The following is a 21,882-nucleotide window of genomic DNA, read 5'->3' as shown; positions in this document are numbered from 1 at the left end:
TTCGTTTCACAAAAATAAATTAAAACTTTAATAAATTTTTGCTTTATAATGAGAACAAATAGCTGGAGCTGAAATAAAACACTTATACTTTAATTAAAATCTTTAACATATAATGTATTTATGTAAAATAAGAGACATCAAAATTAAATAATCTTTTTTAAATGATTCAAGAAGGAACGTGTAGTTTACGGCACGTACATAAAACATAACGTCATTCATTCATTTACAAAATATGTCAGATGCTGAAAGGGCGAGGAGGGCGATTTTGCGATATCGCATAAAATTGTTTTAATATATAATTATTGTAACCACAATAATGTTATCAGTGGTGCTTCGTGATAGGGCGTACGCACGCCGAATCCGCCCAGTTTTACGAATATAAAACAGCTTTTTAATCTTTTTTGTTTAAGCGATATTGTTTTCACTACGTTTTCGGGATGTTGAAATTCAAAAAAATGGGTTCCGATAAAGTGCCGTTGTTATTGGTGACTGCGAACGTCGGATCAGTGTTTGAGGACGTGAGTACTTTGTTGTGCCATAATATTAGCTAATAAGATTTTAAGTTGGCATAATGAGTGTCAATCTACATCTTTTTAATTAATTTGTTGCGCATGTCACACTGTTCTAATTTTGAAACAAGTGTTTTACATGTCAGTGGACGCAGATTGCCATTAGTCACACTCAATTGAAGAATTAATATTTTAATTAAACATGTTGGTACAAGTTCCTGGATAAGTTTTTGAAATTTTAATTTATCAGAACCATAAATTAATTGAACATGTATTACATTGAATAATTAAAATATTGTCTAATTCTAATTAAATAATAAAAATGTATCAACGTTACCCAACAGCACAGTTTTCATTAACAATTCCTATTATTTAGGAGCTCTAAACATTTCTGTTTTGCAATAAAGAATATTATAGTCATTAGTTTGCTATTCTAAAGTTAATTACAATAATGTAATTACGCTTTAATTATATTTAATAATCAACTTATTTTCAAAATAAATTAATGTAAATTGGGCTAAGAGTTCTTCTATTTTTAAACTTCACATATTATTCTGTAGTTTTTTTAATCTGTTTACAAATTAAGATAATTTTATTGTCATTTTTTTTTTTATAATTTAATAGTAGTTACTATTGAATGCGGAAATCATTATGACCCGCAGAATCTGGTATGCTGATATAAATCACAAAAACAGGAAAATGACTCGTACATAATTGACAGAGAATAAAAAATTGTGTATATAATGCATGATTTACCTGTTATTTATTAATTCAAACTTTGTAATAGACTATAATATAAAAATACCTTTATATGTGTGAAAGGAATAATTAAATTTTCGTTGTAATGAATCAAATTTTATCCAAGATATTTAACGGCTGTTTACTAACACACTAATTTATTTATGAATATAAGTTGTTTTTTTGTTGGTATGTGTGAGATTTTTTCTTATAAATAATTGTCGAATAAATTGCATTAGTATGTAATATTTATTTAACACAACATTTCAATGACAAACTTAAACTATAGTAGGAAATTTCCTGTTTATATGCTATCAAACATTCAACAATGTATATTAAATCGAAAAGCTTCTTTATTATTAACAAATTATATACAGAGTTTAAATAATATTATCTATATATACAACTGTTATATTATTGGTAATTCTTATTTATGGTCGGTGGAATTTTTTTAAACGTTTCTTAAGTAAGTTAGATGATATTGATTTTTTTAAGAACTAAACAGATGGTACTTCTGCACCGAATTAAGGCTTAAAATATTGTACACCCATTTCATAGATTCCGGCCAATCAATAAAAAAAAATTTGTATGCCCTATTCCAGATATAGCAGATTCAAATCCCGATAGTGTTCATGAATTTTAAATTCTATATTTTCTATATAAATCCATTGGTTTAATATTAAGATATAGTTGTATTAGACTGAGTATGTTAGTCGCAAGAGTCTTTGCAGACTCGTCGTGGTCATCACGTATCAGTGATCCGTGATACATGATGACTTTCTTGGGAAGATAGTTGCATGGGTTTCCCCTTGTCTTCTGCACCAGTACTTTTTTGGGGCTAGACCCCAAGGTTTGCTGTAGCCTGTTCTAGCAAGTGGTGTCTAAATACTGTTAGAAAGTACACATGACTCGGAAAAGATCACATTGGTACTTGCCAGGTTTCTAACCCGCGCCCTCACGTATGAGACGCGGGCATTTAATCTTCAGGCCAGTTAGTTGCATACTTGGTATGGAATAATTTTCTTATAAGAATGTTTACGTCTGGTTTAGAGAAGCGCATGCTTATTTTTATTAACGGACATCAAACCTATCGTATTTATTTATATAATATTAGAACCATCTCATGATGTTTAAGCTAATTTCGTACCGGCCGCAAATGTTGTGTTTTTCCGTATAAATTGTAATCAGTGAATTCCGTTTTGGTTTCCAACAAATGCGGTCAATACTTCGCGGAATTAATGGATTGGTACCAATTAATGGAATTAGCAGAATGTAGGGAAAACCGGAAATCCGTTTAAGTACTTGCGAAAACATAAAAATGCTTTAGATCACAAATGACCTCAAATACCGTCCAAATATTTTAAGCGAAACTAATTGTAAGTGTGATTTTCTTAATTCCAACGGACATTTATTAAATCCAATACATTTAATAACCTTATGTTTTTTCATAAAAATAATATAATGTTCTTATGGTTTTCGTGTATAATTTATATATATTCTTATGATTTTCATTCAGCCTTCCCATAAAAACTACGGAAAAACCTTCACCTGAAACTAAATATCTTTAAATCAACTATTTCGTTGTTAAAAATTTGTTTTCATTTTTCGCTGTCTATAGTAAAGATTTATTTTTAATTTATATAGCACAAACACTTAAATAGTGTTTCAAATAAAGGAAGGAAGTCCTGCATTTAGACTAATAATATAATCTAAATATATTTTTACGTAAAGGGTTCAATAAATAAATTTCTTGATACATTAATAGAGATAATATTTCCAAGAAGCAGTAGAATTCAAGTTGAAGGCAGAAAAACAGCTATCATTTCAATAGCTTGAACGCTTTTTTACAGCCATCGGTGATGCTTCCAATATGGACGTCAGAGTTTCTGCAAGCTGTGTCCAGAATGGATCCAAAGTTTATAGCTCTTCATCTTCAAGAAGTCGGCGGAAAAACTTACGAGAAATCAATGCAATACGTTAAGGATTTCGTACAGAGGCTGTGTGACTGTCCCGAGTTGAGACTGTTTGATAAGATCAGGATGTATTTGGACGAAGACTTCAGTTCCTCAGAAAAATTTACGGTAGGTTATTTAGAAATATGTTTTTAAGGTTCCGTACCAAAAAAAGAAAACCGTACCTTAATATTACGACACCGCTGTCCGTCCGCCAACTTCCAGAATGCATATCAAGAACGATAGTTAGAAAATTGAATATATTACTATCTTATTTATTTGGCCGCTGTAAAAATAAACAGTAACAAAATAAAATTCATATTAATAACTTCTCCCATACAATGGATATGTTTTTTTTGCTAGTTTTTACATCTAATGGACCTCTTGGGTGACAACGGCTCGCACTTGACCAGGAATTTTTATAAGACCTACATAATAAATCGTATACATAGTTTGTTAATATATTGCCATAACAATATTTCTGCTATTTAATAATAATAGTTCAAATATAGAATAGAATGGAATGAAATAATCGAATTTAAATTAATTCGGAAATAGATTATAATAATTTATTCATTTTAAATTGAATGAATGTAACTATTTGTTATCTGTGATGGTTGTTGTGTTAGTTTTTAAATTTTGTTTCCCAATAATGTTACATATCGTTGACGGCTAAATACAATATATTTTTACATACCCATGGTCATTGGCATTCGTCTATTTTAATAATCTGCTGGTAGACTGTTCGTCTTCACAACGAAACATCTTAATTTAAAACATTTTTTTCGTTCTGTTGAAAAATTAATTTTCTGTATTCCTATTACGATTATAGTTGCGTGTTATATTTTAAATTTAACGTGACTAAGCAACGACTTATCGTAGTTATTTATGCTGTGATATAAACTTAACTGTAAATATATTAATGTTTTAAGACAAACTCGTGTGTAATCAGTGATCGTTTTTTTGGATAACCCTAAATCATTTTTAATTTTTAACGCAACGTTAACAAAGTGAATTCTGCGTTACGTAGTTGCATATGGCCTATTTTAAATAGAAAATTACATTTATATTACAAGTCCTATTATAGTACATTAACTGGTGAAAGAGTAAAGTGTAGGTGTTCAGAGTATTGATGTTATGATTTTCTGTAAGAAAGCGTTTATTTTCTCTAACCATAGACAGTATTTATGTCCGTGGTACGAACTTAGCTTTATTATATTAATAAATTATTATAGTAATACTATACATTAAGTCAATCCTTATTAAAAAATAAATATATAACGTAATCTTAAAGATTGTATCTATCTTTAAAGATATTTTCTTATTATAAGGTAGAACCTAGAACCTGCCTTTACAATTATAAAACCAACGCAAGTGACATACATTTCAAACAAAAGCTAACGTACGACATAAAATAAAATACATGCATGATTTGTGATGTAATGCGACATGCGTGACGTCATCCCGCATGAGGCTGCCCTCGTTCGATGACGTCACTAACGTATTTTGCAAGCCTTTATGATGTTAATAGCATTTCCATGACAGAGTTCCGCACGTATTGCAGCGTAGTGAAAAATCGATTTCTACGATCCTATAAATAAAAAAAAAAATGCGAAAGTTTGTGAGGATGTTTGTTTCTCTGTTCCGAAAAAACTACTCAACGGATTTTAATCAAATTTACGAGTAAGGTGGCTTGGATATCAGAACGAGATGTAGGCTATAATTTATACCTCCATTCTGTATAGTTTGAGTAGACATCAGGGCATAACATGTGTATCGTATATGAAGTGGTGAGACACTATAGAGGTCTAGTCGGGTGGTTACCATATATCTTGCTTAACACGCCTCACAATTTGCTCTCTGAAACCACGTAAGTTGGTCATGCGGACGAAGTCGCGGTTAAAAACTAGTGTACATTATTAGTATACTGTACCTAAAACTCTTATTGAATTTTTACTTTACCTTGGCTACGGTTAATATATAAAATTTTTATTACAAATCAAGTTTTCCCGTACTACGCGTTTCGTGGAATGTGGAAATGTATAGTTCGGCCAGAAGACAGATATGGCGAAGTGACGTAAATCAATACAGACGTCCAGCCTTAAAAGGATTTGTGTTAATTATAACAGCGACTTATATTATTGTGTTAGTTCACAAAAGGAACCTTATATCTGTATAATTAAGGCACGTTTTCATTTTATATACATTTTTTTTTTTATTTCAAGCCACATTACTTGTGAATGGTAATTGATAATGATGCTATCAAGGAACTCGCACGTAATTTCATTTTATATATGAATTAAACGGAATAGAGTTTTAATTAAACCAGTTTTGTTATAAAAATACCGCGACTTTGTCCTTTGTTTTGATGAAATTTTTTGTGTAAGACAACATCTCTATACACGGAATAATTGTGAATATTGTTGTTTCGTTATAACCTTGTATTTATTGGAGAGATTCAATTTTTTTTTTTTTTTGCTAGTACTCATTACAAAATATCCAACACACCAGTATTATTTTAATGATAGACGTACAGAATACAAGAAGGTTGTATTAATAATTCGTATTAATACTTCTCATATTTAGGGAATTTTTGAATAAAAATATATTAGTTGTATTTAAGCTATGTTAAAATGATCGCCTTATAGTTTATCCAATATTTATATAGAAATTGAGAAACATTGTTTAAAAGTACACTCAACTTTCATTTGAAATATAAGAAACTTTCATACTATTTTTTTAAGAAATATGTATTAAATTATTTATTATTAAATATGTATAGGAAGAAATTTCTATCCCATAGTTAATTCTAATAAAAATGTAAACTACATTCAATACACTGAAGCCCTTAGTGTTATCTCTGAATACTATAAACTTCACAGAAGATGCCCAAAAACTTTCAGTTAAGAGGGATTTGTTTCCGATAGAAAATACAATAACTCGCTTAAAAGGAGAAATTCGGAAATTCAATTTTGTCGTTCAAGCACTTGTTCACTAAGTAATTCAAAACGACTGAACGTAATTTCAGCGAATTTTTTGAAGGTAGTTCCGAAAAAATATAACGTGAGATCGCTTTGATCAAATTATTTTACATGCATTGAATATAGTGTTGTCTATTCACAGTAAAAAAAAAATTACAATAGGTCATTGTACTAATACCTTCGGCTTTCTTATTTTAATTACTTAACCCTTAAGCTACCCTTCTAATAAAAATAAACCTCAGAATAACAAAATTTATTTAGACTTCAGGGAATCTCGTTTGAAATTTTATAACAAATGTAGCAAAAACACACATTTAAAACATTTACCATTACAAATAATTAGTTGTTCAGCGACAGGAAAAGTAAATATCCCAATAATATATGCAACACGAGTTTAATATTTAAACTGGCTCATTAGGCGATATTAATAAGTTATCGCGAGCCATACAAGAGATAACGGGTAACGATATAATAATAGCCTCTTGAATTTACGGCTTATTACGTGACGCAGGTTGTATCATGGATGCATTGCGGTAATGTTTATGGAAAATTAATTGTTTGATCGATTTTCATGCAACTTTTTCCCGCCACGTAATGATTTTGGTGTCGTTCCTTTCGGCGAATGGGATGGATGTTTCTCTGGTTGAATCCGACGCCAGTCCTCTACAGCTTCGTTGGATACAATTCGAATAATCACGGTGTATTGTTTTCTTCTCGACGCCAAATATAGAGAATTTATTTAAAAGCACTCTCCAAAATAGAAGATGTTGCTTACATTAGAAACGCGCCGTTTGGATTATTTTAAATTATTGTCTTTTTAAAATCAAACATATAATCTGTATATTCGTGAAATTACTATTTAACGGATGCTTCATCTATTGGGTTCGTTATCAAATTTGTTCTGTAAATTAAATACTGTAAATTTTTTTATATTATTTTGTAATAAACAATGCATATCAATAGTACAATCACGTAATATAACAATAAAGCAAATGCCAAGTGATTCTCAGATCAGAAATATAAGCCGGTCAGCTACGAGTTTGATTAGCGGATATAGAGTTTTGTACCATTAACTATAAAAACATCAAAATAATATCCGTCGTACGAAAGCTTCCTATAAAAATATGTATATATTATTCTGTTTTGGTATTTGTTGTTTTAGCTGCAACGAAATACAATATGAATGAAAATTTCTACTGTCTTACTACCACAGTTCAGGTGATACAGCCGGGTATACAAACGGATAGATGGAGTCCTAGTAATATGGTCCCGTTTTACAGTTTGCGCGTGGATTTCATATAAAATAATTTTGAAACGTATTTAATATCTAACCGCAAACAAATTTTACCAGGCCCTGGGCAATATGTACTTTGCTCATACCACATTAACCGACCTCAAGATGTGGGACTTCGAATTGAAGGCGTACGTTGATGTTGTCGGCAAAGAGGTCTACAACGGTAACATAGAGAAAGTACCCACCAAAGAGAAGGCAAAGTTTCCCCAGCAATTTTTCCCTGAGGTAGGTTGACTGACGCCCGTGTAGGATATTAAGATATAGACATAAAACTATGAATTTTTAAAGGGAGGGTAAATTTGTAACAATGGCAATATGATTCGTGTTACAGCCTCAAAATTTATTTATATTATAATTATAAAGTATTAATTTCATATATACGTGTATACAAAAATGATTATCGCATATATTGGCCTTAGTTGTACAATAAGATTTCTACATCATATTTAAAAAAATCAATTTTTAGATCTGGGCTATTATCAAAATCTCATAATTGCAATTCCAGCGTGAGTCCTATCTCACGATTACATTCCAATTCCATATAATTCCAGTGTAAGTGGTCTCGCAAGGGATTCCTCAGGACTCGTTGGTCCATACGAGGAACAGCCGTCGAATTTATCAACATTCACTTATTCCACGACGCATCCAACTTACTCGCCATGGAGCCGTTTCCATCTGTGAGTAAATTTAATTATTATATCAACTAATATTTTATCACATATATAAGAAACAATCGTGCTGAAGCCAACGAAACGAGATAAAAAATGTAAATAAAACACTAAGTCGAATAAATCAATTTATATACAGTTTTGCTCATTCATAGTGAGTATACATTAATTCAATAATTATTAATTAAACATAGAAACTTTTATTTTTTGTATAAACGAGTGTTATTTACCAAATCTATCTTGTTTCGTTGGCTATGACATCTTCCTTGTACCCTCAGGTGTATTGTCGCAGTCGTCGTCGCGCCCTCCGCCACACCCTCCGTCACCTCCACTCTGACGTGAACGCGGCGCCGTACTTCATTTTCGGTGACTTCAACTTCAGAACAGACACCGGCGGAGTTGTGAAGGTGAAGTGAAGTTTGTACCTTAGAGATAATAATGTTAACATTTTTCGCTCTTCTTTGTTTATCTTGCTAATTTAATACATACTAAACTTATTTGTGACTATTGAATAATAAATCCTCTTTTGATTTTTATATAATATTTAATTACGTATTACATAAGCTCGTGTTTGCCAGGATTTTCGTGTGTACGCGTTTATATGAAACTAAATAATTCGGATACTGTTAATTTTTTGTTATTTTATATCTACATGATCCCGACGTTTCGGTCCCTTCACAGCAAATCACGGGCGGGCGAGATGAAAATTCATATAGCATTTCATCTTCATAAATGAAAATTTTAGTTTTATTACATATATAACGTAAGTCGTGGTGGCCTGGAGGTTATAGGCCCGCCTCTCATACGTGAGGGCGCGGGTTCGAAACTTGGCAAGCACCAAAGTGATCTTTTCCGAGTCATATGTACCTTCTAAGAGTATTCAGACACCACTGACGGACGGTGAAGGAAGCCTGGTCTTATAATTTCAATTTATAAGCTTGAAATCGCCAACCCGTCTTGAGCGAGCGTGGTGATTAATACTCTAACCTTCTCCATGTGAGAAGAGGTCTTTGCTTGGTAGTGGGCTCCGATAGGCTGTTGATAATGATGATGATGATGACATATATAAGCGGTTTATTTATTAATATTCTTCTCTATATCCAGAAAGTAACGGAAGATTTGCACGCCTGCCGTCTCCAGAATTCTAACAACGTGGAGTCGTCCAAGCTGCAGTACCTGAAGGAAGATCGCGTGGTGCTTACCGTTGGGAAGAAGGAGTTCGCTCATGTAGACCATCAGAAGGTGTTCAGGGAGCCCTGGGTGAGTCAGGGCTTCGAGAAACTAAACGAATACATAACTAGCTAGGGCTTAAAGAATAATTTTTGCCTTTAATCTCGATGAGGCTATACGTTGAAGACATTTTAATAGAATTTGTATTTTACTCGGATGTCTCTGTTATATTAAAAAACAATGAGCCATAATCTCGTATCCTAATATACATGATTATTTTACACTGTTTGATAAAATTCAATTACTAGTTATTTCGAATATATATTATTATTTATGATCAGCGCCATCTATCGTTGAATAAATGTATTATTTAATGATATAGTATTTTAAAATACAGCTCAATACGTAAATTTGTTTTTCAGTTACAGAAATACGATCGCGAGTTGGAAGCGCTACGTCCCCATCTGTTCGAGTTCCCCGTAAAATTCCCGCCGAGCTATCCCTTCGAGGAAGATATACATTTGCCAACGCATTACATGAAAACGAGGTAATAAATTTAATGTTATTATATAAGTTTCCATACTTTACTATATAGTTTTTAAGAAATATTACATAGTTAGAAAATTATATATACGTATAATTTTTATTACAAAGGAACACAACATTTTATAACATGAGTAATGATAGTGTTTACGAAAATTATTTTGTTTGGTTGGACGTTCTACTACATCTCTATAGTGAATAAAAGTTAATCTATATATATATATATATATATTGTTTTTTTCGCTAGTCTAAAATATAATGGCTGTAGTATATATATATAATATTTGTTATATACCAGATGTCCTTCGTGGTGTGATCGTGTACTGCTGTCTCCGTCCGCCAGAGTTCTGGTGCAGCACGATAGAGACAAACACCTGCACACTTCCAGGTGTTTATTGAATATTCAGAGACTATATGTAGATATGTAGAAATTTGGTTAGCTAGAGAGAGGAGCTTGAACGGTGGAGGTGAGCGTTTAACGCGTTAGACAGGGCACCTTAAACCTACACCTGGGTCGCAAGTCCCAGGCACTGTTGAAGCTCCTCTCCCTGCAACGATGGACCCGACACCCGCACGGTGAATCCATGGAATGATGAGAGGTTTCGTCTAAAGATGACCCTGTTACAAATAGTCTTAATTAAATCAATTTTCATTTATAAAAATTTCATATATTTAACTGATACTTATAACATTTCCGTTAAAGTATTTCTGTTATAAAACACCATGAATGACAGAAATAGTTGCAATCGAATTGTATTATACAGATACAGGTTATGCTGTAATGAGTTTTTTTTAAAGAGGTTGTTTATAAGATAGTAGTTCTCATTGAGCATATATTTATTTCTTATATTTTTTTTTAATTAATGTTTTTTTTTTTGTGTATTCTGTCATGGACATGATATATTTAATTGTCTTCTTAAAAGCTTGTTGAATTTATTGAAGTGTAATATTTTTTAGGAAGTCGGTAGCTGATTCTGATAGTGGAAGAGTGTCTTCATCTGATAGTAGCCCGGGACGATCTGGATCCCAGGTAGGGATTATAATCGGAAATTATCCTCTTTTGACCCTCCAGGAATAGTTTTTGCTTACTGACATATAGTTAGGGCTTATTAATAAATAAGTTATTTAATTACTGCAATTATTATTATTATTTATTAGCTAAATTTAATACAATTCTATATCATTGTTATAAAGGTTTTATTTTTTATGTAACACATTAAGCAATACTCTGATGATTTTTTTTTAACTCATAGCAAAAACCGGTGTATTGACTAATAAGAAGTTTGTAACTAAATTTATATTCTTTGTATTGCTGATAATTTTTCTGTCAAACTAAAACTTAAATTAATAGTGAATTAACATTAAAATAATTTCCCATAGTCTCCGAAGATACTAGAGAAGAAGCCGAGCTCGTCAGAGTTGGATGGACTGGTGGTGCCTCATATGACCGGAGCCAGGAGGAGCATCGCAGACCCCACTGGCATACAACAGGCGATCAGCGCCAGGTGAGAGGGAAAGAGACAGCTAGACGTGACTATATGCATGTGTGAGAGTGATGAATATATTGATCAAAAGAAAGAGGGGACAAAGTTAAGTTTCTAAGCGTGAAAGAGATAGATATATGGTCGAAAAAGGGAAAGAGACAGCCAGAAAAACTTCTTCCACTTTAATAAGACATTAATTATTATAATTTTGTCATGTGTTATTCGAAGGAAATTGAAGGTAGTTATAGTTTTTCTTAATTCCATATTTGATTTGGATAACTGTAATGATTAAGTTAACTCACACATTTTTACTAGACCTGACTTGTTGTTATTTCATATTAGTTATTTATAATGTTATTCCTTAAAAATAAAATCAAAGTATTAATAATGATTGGCATATGTGTCTGAATTAAAAACTGTTGCAGGGTTAAAGTCGCGTATTTCGGTAAACGGAAGCAGTAAGTGAGATGTAACTGTTGTGGAAGTGATCACAAGTGTATTTAAAATATATATATATAGTTGTTGTGTCTACGTACCAATAGTGACAATACCAGCACATTCCCCCACTTAAATGTTTCACAGCATTAATGTTTTCTACCATGAATGTCCCAAAATTTCTATTTACAACTAATAATTACATTAATAATATAGTTTATATATATATTTGTTATCATAACAGGGTATCCGACTCTGAAGCGTCACCAGGTCGTCGTAAATTGGTGAGGAATCAATCGGAGGGCTCGCCCAAAAGTGGTGAAACTTCAGCCGAGTTGAGAAGATTAGTCGACGCACCGGCGCGAAGACGGAGCGAATACGGAGTCATAGGAGACACCACTTGCATGGGTGACCATAAGGTAAAAAAATTCTACTAAAATTGATAAATTTCTACCATTTTCTACTACGTTATATTTTATTTCATTAATATTTTTATACGAATCTATTTCTACGGACACTGCATGCGAATATTATTTATGTATAAAAAATCTGAAGTACACAAACTTCGAATAGTTAGTCACGTATCTATAGCGCTGTGTAAATGCTTAGAGCCGTTTATATTAATATTTTTCCGACTGTCAAAGAATCTATTTCTATCCACAGCCGATATACCTCCGCGTGATGCTGCAGTGTGACCGAGGTATCGTACAGTGTTGTGACCACCTGCCTTGTGCCTTATGCGTGTGCGCACTCAATTACACCAAAAAACCCCAAAAACTGCCCCGCCTACCTACAGACCCCGATCTATATGCTAAAAAAACTATACAGAGTTACGATCACTCGAGCAGCCACCCGGAGACGCTGTCCGACGAACAGAGACTTAGACGCACCAGAACCGGCTCGCTCAATGACAAAATATTTCGTATACCGAACGTTAAGATAACCTGCGCTGACTCCATTTACAACGGCATCTTTGTCAACGACATCGATAGTTCGTTATTGAGTCCGAGCCGATGTCTGGGTCCGTACACCCCGGAGAGCGTGGACTCTCACACGCCCACCGCTGACGTGTCCAACGGTTCGGACGACCGTGACGTCATAGACGCTGTCGACAAACCGAAATACAGTCACGACAGGAGCGTCTCCCCGACGCAGCTGAAGTCCCGCTTAGACCGGCTCCTGAGCGATAAGGAGAAACAAAGCAACGATAGCACGCCGGAGATACAGAGGCGGAACAGCAATGAGTCGTGTAAGTCGGACGGCGGCAAGGGATTGTGCTGTCTGGCGCTGAAGTGCTACGGGTTCTGTAGGCGTAAGGCGCGCAAAGTCAACTGTAGTGGCTTGAAATGTTGCACCTCATGACGTCACTGACGTATCCCCTGGCTAGAATTTAAAATTAGAATTGTTACGGCGACGTTCGATCCGTTCCTATAGAAGTGGCTGTCGAAATTTAATTTTGGAATATTTGTGACGAAACAGTTGTTTCATGACGGTGTCGCTTAATAAACGCCAAATTTTGAATTTGGAATAGCACTGATGCTGTCACGACTTAAGTTGCTTTATGACATTTTAAAATGAGTGTCATTTGCATTTAGAATAATTGTTGCTGTCAAAACTTGGTTTGCTTTGTGACGTCGGCAAAGTAACAGTCAAAATTTGAATTTCGAACGAATATGTTGACCTTGTGGCTCATGCCACGTTTAGTATTTCTAATATTAACTTTAGCCGTATATATGGAATAATCAACCTCTGTGGTTGAACCGTTTTGAAGCTTACTCGTAGTGTCTACGCATGAGTGTTTTAAATAGTATTAATTGTAACGCATGCATTTTAATGTTGCAATATTAGTTTAGATGTAAGTTTTAATTTTTTTTTAATGTAAATAATACAATATGACTTATTGTAACTAGTCATAACGACGCCTGAGAACTTAATGGCAAAGGGGGTGTCTGATATTGGCGTTTTTTTTTATTTTATTGACAAAGACCCATCATCATACAGCCAAGTATTGAATCTGACAGTTGATAGTATAAATCAAATATGCAATAGCCTTAGCTAACGACCTCCTTTAACATCCACGCGCCAAACACGCTCCCTTGTAAATGCAATTGACGTACATAATATAATTTTAAGCTCTTATAACTTTTATCTTAAAGTGATTGATACCAAATGGTCTTAATAATCTAGTCTAGATCTGCTCAAGTGGACCTTTGAATATACTAAAGTTAAAACACTTTTTTAACGTTCGAGTATTTATTGTGACGCGTGCTTTTTAACCAAATATATACTCAATTCTTTAATGCATAAGATATATTTTTGTTTGTAAATACCACAATGTTACCATTATTTTAACAGAAATTGTCAATTGGAAACTATCGTTTATATTAAGACTGGTTTGCATTTAAAAAAAAACAATGATTGGTTTATTATTTCAGTACTTAAATTATTTGAAATTGTATTTTCGATTATTTGATATATCATGTATCGAAGTCCGTATAAAGCTTGTATTAAAAATATGTACAAAACCTCGCCGGTGCTACAGAAATAAACATTCCTTACTGGATTTTTATATTCATTTTATTTTCAGTAATGTTGGTAAAATTTACTTATTAATTTCTCGATTACTGATTACGCTGAGCAGATTTCGTATCTGCGGAATTGCCAGTATAAAAAAATAAGAAAAGATTTGTTTACAAAAATTAAGCGATATATAGTGGTAACACAGAATTATTTGAATGTCTGTGAGTGCATGTTCTTGTTGTTTTATGTTCATGTGTGTGTATTTGCTTGTGAGCTCCTTAGTATGTGGATGTGTGAGTATTTGTGTCTGTGTGTGTAAGTTAAAAGAAATAAAAGTTATTCTAACTGTGAGCACAAATAGTTGAATGTAGTAAACGCTTCGTTGTAGATGTATCTCTTCCAGACCGCTGTTTCCTGACGCTTGCTTGTAAGTATGATTTTTAATTTGACGCAATTACATTAACTATTATATTTACTGCGAAAATATTTTGTTTAATTCTCAATTGTCATGTTTCTTATATAACATAATCTCGATTCTTGATGTGAATTAAATGTTGTAAAAATGTTTAATGTTATTGATGTTATATTCTGTGACAGCCCTAAATCTCTCCTGGTGTATTCTCTCCGTCCAGGTAACTTCCGTCACGAGTATCACTCGGAGACTTCTCCGCGACACGCTCTGGACGAGTCGGATCAGGAAATGGAAACCAGCTCTCGTTACATACAGTTCGACGCGTATAATATATTTAAGGAAACGGATATATAAAGGATTATGACATTAGTCTGTTGGCAGCCTTAAATAAGGTTCATTATTAAAAAGCTAATTATAAAAGTTTTCATTGATTGGCGCCAAAATACAAATCATAAAAATTTACATGAGTGACAATTTTTTAAAAGGAATCGTTTAATTAGACAGTGTCTACATCAAAAGAACTGCTTATAAGAAAAAAGTATTTGCTGTTCAAAATATTAGAATTAATTTTGATGTCTCGCTCTAAGTGCTAATAATTCAACAAATCATAATTTTTCAACATATTGTACATAAGGATTACCTTACTTTACCTTTAGGCGAGTCCGAAGGCAATTAATTTAAATAATAATTTTTTTATTACATGACATTGACATATTACGTCACTTTATTGTGACATACGTCAAAATATACAAATTCTATGAATAACGTATTACAGTTTATGTAATTAAAATAATCAATGGGCTTGCATCGTCTATATATAAACTAAAGATAAATAAATCCTCGAATTAAGGTAGCATTTCATCCTCGTATTCAGGATAAAAAAAGTATAATAATACATATAAAAGTATTATAATTCCAGTAAACGGATTTAATATATAAAGATTTTTTTATTCTTTTTTATAAAATATAAGCATAAGTTTATATTTAACTTGACGTTAAATTACGGTTTTCAAACGAGATGTAAAAAAATCTTTAAGAATATATATGTATGAAAAATGTATACTTAAAATGTTTTCCCGCCAAAAATTTTTTAGCCTCGTCTTTATCATATTCATTATTATATGCGTGAACTTAAAATTACATGAACATCTTAAAAGAGAATTTTCTATAAATAAAATTTAGCTACGTAGATTAAATCTCCTTTTTAGATTAATTCATAAATGATTATTAAAACTCTTATTATATAAATCATAGATTTTAAATTCAAACATTACTTAAATTAAAAAAAAAAAATTGATATCCAATACTTCTAGTGAATGTAGTTAAATTAGTTTAATATTATTTAAAATTAATATTCTTTGTTTTTAATATGATTATAAAATATATATAGTGTACTTAAGATCGTTCATGAAAGTCCTTTGACCGCTATTAAATAGTACTTTTTTAAATAATATTTTTTAGATGATAGTCGAAAGTGTCCATATCATTTAAACTTTCTAGTCTTGCGTATCTCTCTCTAGTCTAAAATTTTACTTAAATCTTTAAATAATATATCTCCCTAGTACATTATAGTTCTAATAAAATATGCACGTGAAATCGAATAATTAAATATTTGCGGTAATGTTACCAGATAAAAAAACAGGATTACATAAAAAAAAAATTTAAGTTATACTTAAATATTTGAATAATAAAATTCTTAAAAGTATTTGCTAAAATTTAAAGAACACGGTAATTACTTCTATATTTTTTCTTTGTATCGTATCGTCTTTTAACGTGCCAGATATTTTATAAAAAAATTGATGAGTTCTCGTGTAATTGTCATGAATATTAAGCACTTATAATATTGTATATTAATAATGTTACTCTAGCTTTATTAATAAAAAAAATATGTTTAGAAATGAGTAAGACATTAAATAACAATATATTTTCAGGTAACATTGTCAATTTTGCGTTAGGCGTTGTTTCTAAACATGAATTTACTGTAAAGATTAAGTTCATAATCAAAAATACATACAATGCCTTTGTTACATCCGTAAATACATTGTTATTTATATGAAAACATTTACCAACATATATTTTTTACTATGCATAACTGTATAAATATATCAAAATAGTTAACTAATACCAATAGTATATAGAATCCATCCACCGAATAATTTTATTGACTATTTATGAATATTATTATTTAAATAAAATCCTAGGATTAAATGCTATTCTCACGTAATATACATTAAATACTCTTAGTTTGATAAGCAACGTTATATGAATTTAGTGAAAATGACATTTTAATATAATACTCGATGAACCATAATAAACACGTATTTTAAAGGAAAAATCTAAATCTAATCTCATATCTAGATATATTAAGACAATATTTTTTTTATCTATGGCTTCATTCGCACTGAAATTGTGACATATTTTAGCAATGTCGACGTTTTTATGATTTTGAATACTATGCAGAAAACAATAGTAAAGAGATTCCTAGCAGTTTTGAATTTTATAAAAAAAAACTTTAAATTTTTTTTTAATGTTATTGATTACAGTTGGAATTCGTTCAGCCAAAAAACAGCTGACTTTCATGTTAAGTAGAAAACATAACTAGTTTTATACGAATCATTCTCATTTTTATTGGAAGTTAGTCTCGAAATTAAATAACTTAACTAAGAAGCCATAAACCAAAAAAAAAGTATTCAAATCTAAGGATCATAAAACTCGTGACAGTTTGATAAATACCTTACTTGAAAATCGGTTCTTATTACAAAGAAAGTTCCTGTTGATTAAACAATACTAAATATTGAAATGCCGTAGAAAAACTGTGTACTTAATATATAAGATTTAAATATTATTTGCCCAGAACCGCCTTATAAACGATATCTTTCACAGAAATATTCACGTTCATAGCTTAAACACAGATGTAATAATGTTTAGAGAAATTTATCTATACATTTTGTAATTTAATAATACCTTATAGATATTTAAGTATGGAATAACTTATGTTAGTTTTATTAATATTTATTACATGTTTATATAACTTATGTCATCAACTCTATAGCTATAGATTAAAATATATGATAATGACAGATCCATGACACTGAACCACAAATTTTTTAACACCTACCTACATACGAGTATACAAAAAAAAATATTCAGATTCCAGCGTGCAAAAAACGCAGTACTGCAATATACTTAACACGAGTTTGTATTATCTTGTTTGTCTTGTTCCTGATAATCTTTCAATAACCTACATTCATACAATAATGTACAAATATTTATGAACGTAAAAATGTGAACGCTCAGTTTATTGTGACAATCCAAAACTTAGAAAACACATGCATACAGTAATAAACCCGTTACTAAATGATCGCAGTTCTAAACAATATTTTCTAAGATGTTCTATGAATCAAGACAATTAAATCGTCAGTACTTAAGGTTACACTTAAATAAGTACCTCATACATAAAATATGCCGTGGCTATATTCCATCGACAAACAATAAAAGATAAGTTCCAATAAAATACTTCGACATCGTATCCTAAACCCTAAACGGTATAAGTTAGTAAGATTTGCTTCACGACAGTCCTAATTCCAATATTAGTTACCGCTTCAAGGAATCTGTGTATCAGATTTTCGTGGTACAACACCAAGAAAATTGCATTTAAGTATCTCATATTGTGAAATGATTCTCACTGCATGTTATTTTATTCGATGAAAATTGTTATTGATGTCTAGTTATAAATAAAATGTTGAAAATATTGTTTTGTTTAATTGCTTGTTAAATTTTGGTAACTCAACAAGAGAATATTTATACATATAAGGAGACAGTAAAAATCTATTGTCTGTACATTAAATATTTTTCCAAAAAACTGTTAGGAGGCAATTAAAGAAGAGTCATAGAAACCAAATCAAACAATTTTTGGAATTTTTGTCTGTCTGTCTGTCTGTCTGGTACGTTATAACTTCAAAACTACTCAACGGATTTGAACGCGGTTTTCACAGTTGGATTACATATAATTAGGAGCATTGTCAAAACTTTGTTTCGTCAAAATCGGTTAAGGGAAAAAGAAGTTATGGTCAATTGAAAATTTACTTCAAGCACTGCTTCAAAACTTTTAAACACTACAACTTAATATTGATTAGTTATACGAGTATACTATATATTAGTTAATAGCTAATTATTTATATTAGTTACTAAAAAAATATGTTCTAATATATGTTAATCTTAATATTAAAACTTGTGAGAGGTAACAAAAATAACAAAAAACGCAGTGCGCGCGGGCGCGCTTGAAGTGTTGAACACTGTGCTCAATAGATGGCGTTGATAAAATACGTCATCGACCTAGATCGCGGTGTTAAGATTCTTCGTTGTGTAATGATTACCATGCGGTTCGAGAGTTCATTGTCGTTTGTTGGATGTGATCGTGTCATTTGTTTGTTGGTTGTCTATCATTTGTTATCACCTCTTTTCTGTATGTTATTATTTTAAATTATATATATATATGGTTAGGCGAAAAGCGACCAACACGCGGATGGAGCTGCGGGCAACAGTTAGTTTATTATATAAGTAGACGAAGTATTCATCTAATCAAGAACATCTTTAATTCTGTAGTGTGGTGATCAGGGCTGAAATTTCTGATGACAAATAATAATTAAACAAACAGCACTATGAATTCTCTATTTACCCGCAAATAATATAAGGCGGCAACCGGAGTTTCCAAGAAAACTACGAAACTTACTTATGTGTATATTATAATAAAAATTACGTATTAAAACTTATAACCTATACCTAAGACTACATGATTGCCCCGATGTTAGAATAGCAATCCCATTCCATAGCTTGTGTGGTATCAGGAATCTTCTGGTTCACACGGCTTGGCGTTCGTTCCGCGGAGTCAGCGGCGTCACTCGTTATATGATATTTTACCCATAAAACGATGTTGCCCCGGCGATGTTCATTTATTTTATAATATGTAGCGCGTACGTAACACGCAGTTTAAAGGATTCATATTTTTATTTATCAAATTTAAGTCCATAACTGTAAAACAATTTTTTTTCTGTTTATTATGTTAACTGTGACAAAACATAAATACTACAGAGCGCAGACTCTTAAAAGCAAAATTATTTTTTTTATTTACAGATTAAAAATATATTCCTTAGTAAGAGAAGATAATTTAAAATCACTAAAATGTTATTTGGAATCGAATCAATTAAATATTAATTCTGGTATATGAAAATAACTTAAAAGTAAATAAAACATATATGTTAGCAGCGAAGAATGAAATAAAAATCAGATAAACGTAATCTATATTCAAGTCACGATTAAGTAACTATTTTCTAAAGAGGTGTCTGTAAGTCAGCAATAGACTTTAGACTGTATATATGACAAAAGCTATCTCCGATTCCCTTGATGGAGCGAGGTGAACGGTGTTGTATACAATTTCCTTTTCCCACCGATGGCTCAGAAACAACATTTGGTACTTAACACCACTGATGTACTACTGTCATACCCCAGCTATGCTTGTGCTGCAAATTATGCATTGTATAATATGTCTATTAATGTACCGAGCATGAGGAAAATAAACATTCCTATTTATTAATAAAACTGAGAGTTACATTTTAAAATTTTATTTGAACAATCAGATATAAAAGTAAACATTGTTATCAATATTCCATATTTTTATATATATATTTTCATATATATATATATAGACAAAATTTGATTTTATAACTATAAATTTGAATGGCACATTCTTTAAACTATAAAATATACAAACAAAGTTATTTTAACAACCTGTTTAAATATGGTCTCCAAAAAATATTAATTAAAATAAAATGTTTATGGCAGTGTCATTTATATTTAACATTAAAAAGAGGTGTTTTGATTTCAATAAAAAGTTATTAGTCTTAATAAATATCATTTAGTACATTATGGTCTAAGAGTCATTTGTTATAATTATGACTAAAAATACTTAGTCAGAAGTAATATAATATACAGTTTTGACTTGAGAACTTATTTTATAAAATTATTATTTATATATAAAACAATTGTATTTATCATAGCACCATGATTTCCATGATTATTGTATTAAAAATATCACTTCTTAAAAAGAGCCTGGAAAAATTAGTTGCTGCAACAGTCCATGCAATCTGTACAGCTATCAGCATCTGTGGTATCGTTGCTGGATTCACAACAATTACTGATACAGTCCCCACAATCGTCGAAACTGGATTCCGTGCAGTTACCGATACCACGAAAACACCAAGCTATACAGTGGCAGAGGAAAAATATGTCCGAATCTTCGCAGTCTAGTGCGTCCATACAGCAATCTTCCCGCTGACGTTGTTTTTTCCTCTCTTCTTCTTCTTCATCAGTCATCTGTTCAGGTGATGCTTCAGGTTGAAGATTATCATCACTGTTTGGCAGTGGTTGTGATGTGATAACAGACATTATTAATACTGCTTCATATATTCACTTAGCACCACATTAAGTTCTTAAATTAAACTAGATGAGTTTAGTGTAAATAAAATTGTCCTTATCATTTATAAACTACATAAAAGACAGAAATATAATAAACGAAAGAACAGTATCACTAACTCCTAGGTTTGTTCAAACTTCAAGAAATATTTTTAAAAGTTCAAAATGACTTATTCAATACGTTTAGAAATCAGTTACGTAAATACTGATAAAATTTTTGAAGTCTAACAAATTACTTTTGTAATTATCATAAATCATCATCATCATTAGTAAATTGAATACACAATTAATTTATTTCTAATATCATAGTTGGCGTAAACATAACAAAATCTTTGAGAGTAACTAAACTTAAGAAAAGTTTTTCCGGATATATTTTATTTTTGACAGTTATGATTCTAAACATTGGGGCTCGACCCAAATCGACAAACTTAATTATCTGCATTCTTCCATCAATTTTTATTTAGTTTATTAGTATACTTCTTGCTATTCCTTTAAATCTGTGAATACATAAAACTCAAAATATCATTCTGTTGGTTCCCAAAAACTACGTTAAACAAGATCTCTATTAAGAATTGTTTCGATCATTGTAATTTATCATAACATAATGAATATCTAATAAGACCTCAAAGCAGAAGCCATTTATAAGCAGAAGAAAACAGTTTTTTTTAAAATATAAAAAAAATCCTTTAAGTTAATATAGATTTG

The 21,882-nt window shown here is 31.3% G+C and overlaps 1 protein-coding gene and 1 long non-coding RNA gene across 3 annotated transcripts; one reads left to right on the top strand and one right to left on the bottom strand.

Moving 5' to 3' along the window:
* The first annotated feature begins 222 nt into the window (after window positions 1-222).
* Window positions 223-18,457, top strand: LOC116774692 (inositol polyphosphate-5-phosphatase A). 2 transcript variants are annotated; one of them, XM_032667416.2, is made up of 13 exons: window positions 223-518; window positions 3,098-3,328; window positions 7,532-7,699; window positions 8,026-8,151; window positions 8,421-8,549; window positions 9,247-9,402; window positions 9,735-9,859; window positions 10,154-10,243; window positions 10,813-10,885; window positions 11,236-11,360; window positions 12,019-12,193; window positions 12,438-12,474; window positions 14,927-18,457. In XM_032667416.2, the coding sequence occupies exons 1-13, from the start codon at window positions 438-440 to the stop codon at window positions 15,058-15,060; spliced, it is 1,650 nt and encodes a 549-aa protein (XP_032523307.2). In that variant the 5' UTR covers window positions 223-437; the 3' UTR covers window positions 15,061-18,457. The 2 variants fall into 2 exon arrangements, with proteins under 2 accessions (XP_032523307.2, XP_032523305.2); XM_032667414.2 differs by lacking the exon at window positions 14,927-18,457 and having other exon boundaries at window positions 12,438-14,343.
* LOC133319478 (uncharacterized) lies at window positions 3,773-5,262 on the bottom strand. Its single transcript, XR_009753073.1, has 3 exons — window positions 5,162-5,262; window positions 4,930-5,059; window positions 3,773-4,790 (listed from the first exon to the last, which is right to left on the bottom strand). It is a non-coding gene; the product is annotated as an uncharacterized LOC133319478 (long non-coding RNA).
* Window positions 18,458-21,882: the final 3,425 nt, after the last annotated feature.

This window comes from Danaus plexippus, chromosome 23 (assembly GCF_018135715.1).
Source record: "Danaus plexippus chromosome 23, MEX_DaPlex, whole genome shotgun sequence".
Taxonomy (NCBI): Eukaryota; Metazoa; Arthropoda; class Insecta; order Lepidoptera; family Nymphalidae; genus Danaus; species Danaus plexippus.
The sequence above is the reverse complement of the archived record's forward strand: the minus strand, read 5'-3'. Positions and strand labels throughout refer to the sequence as shown.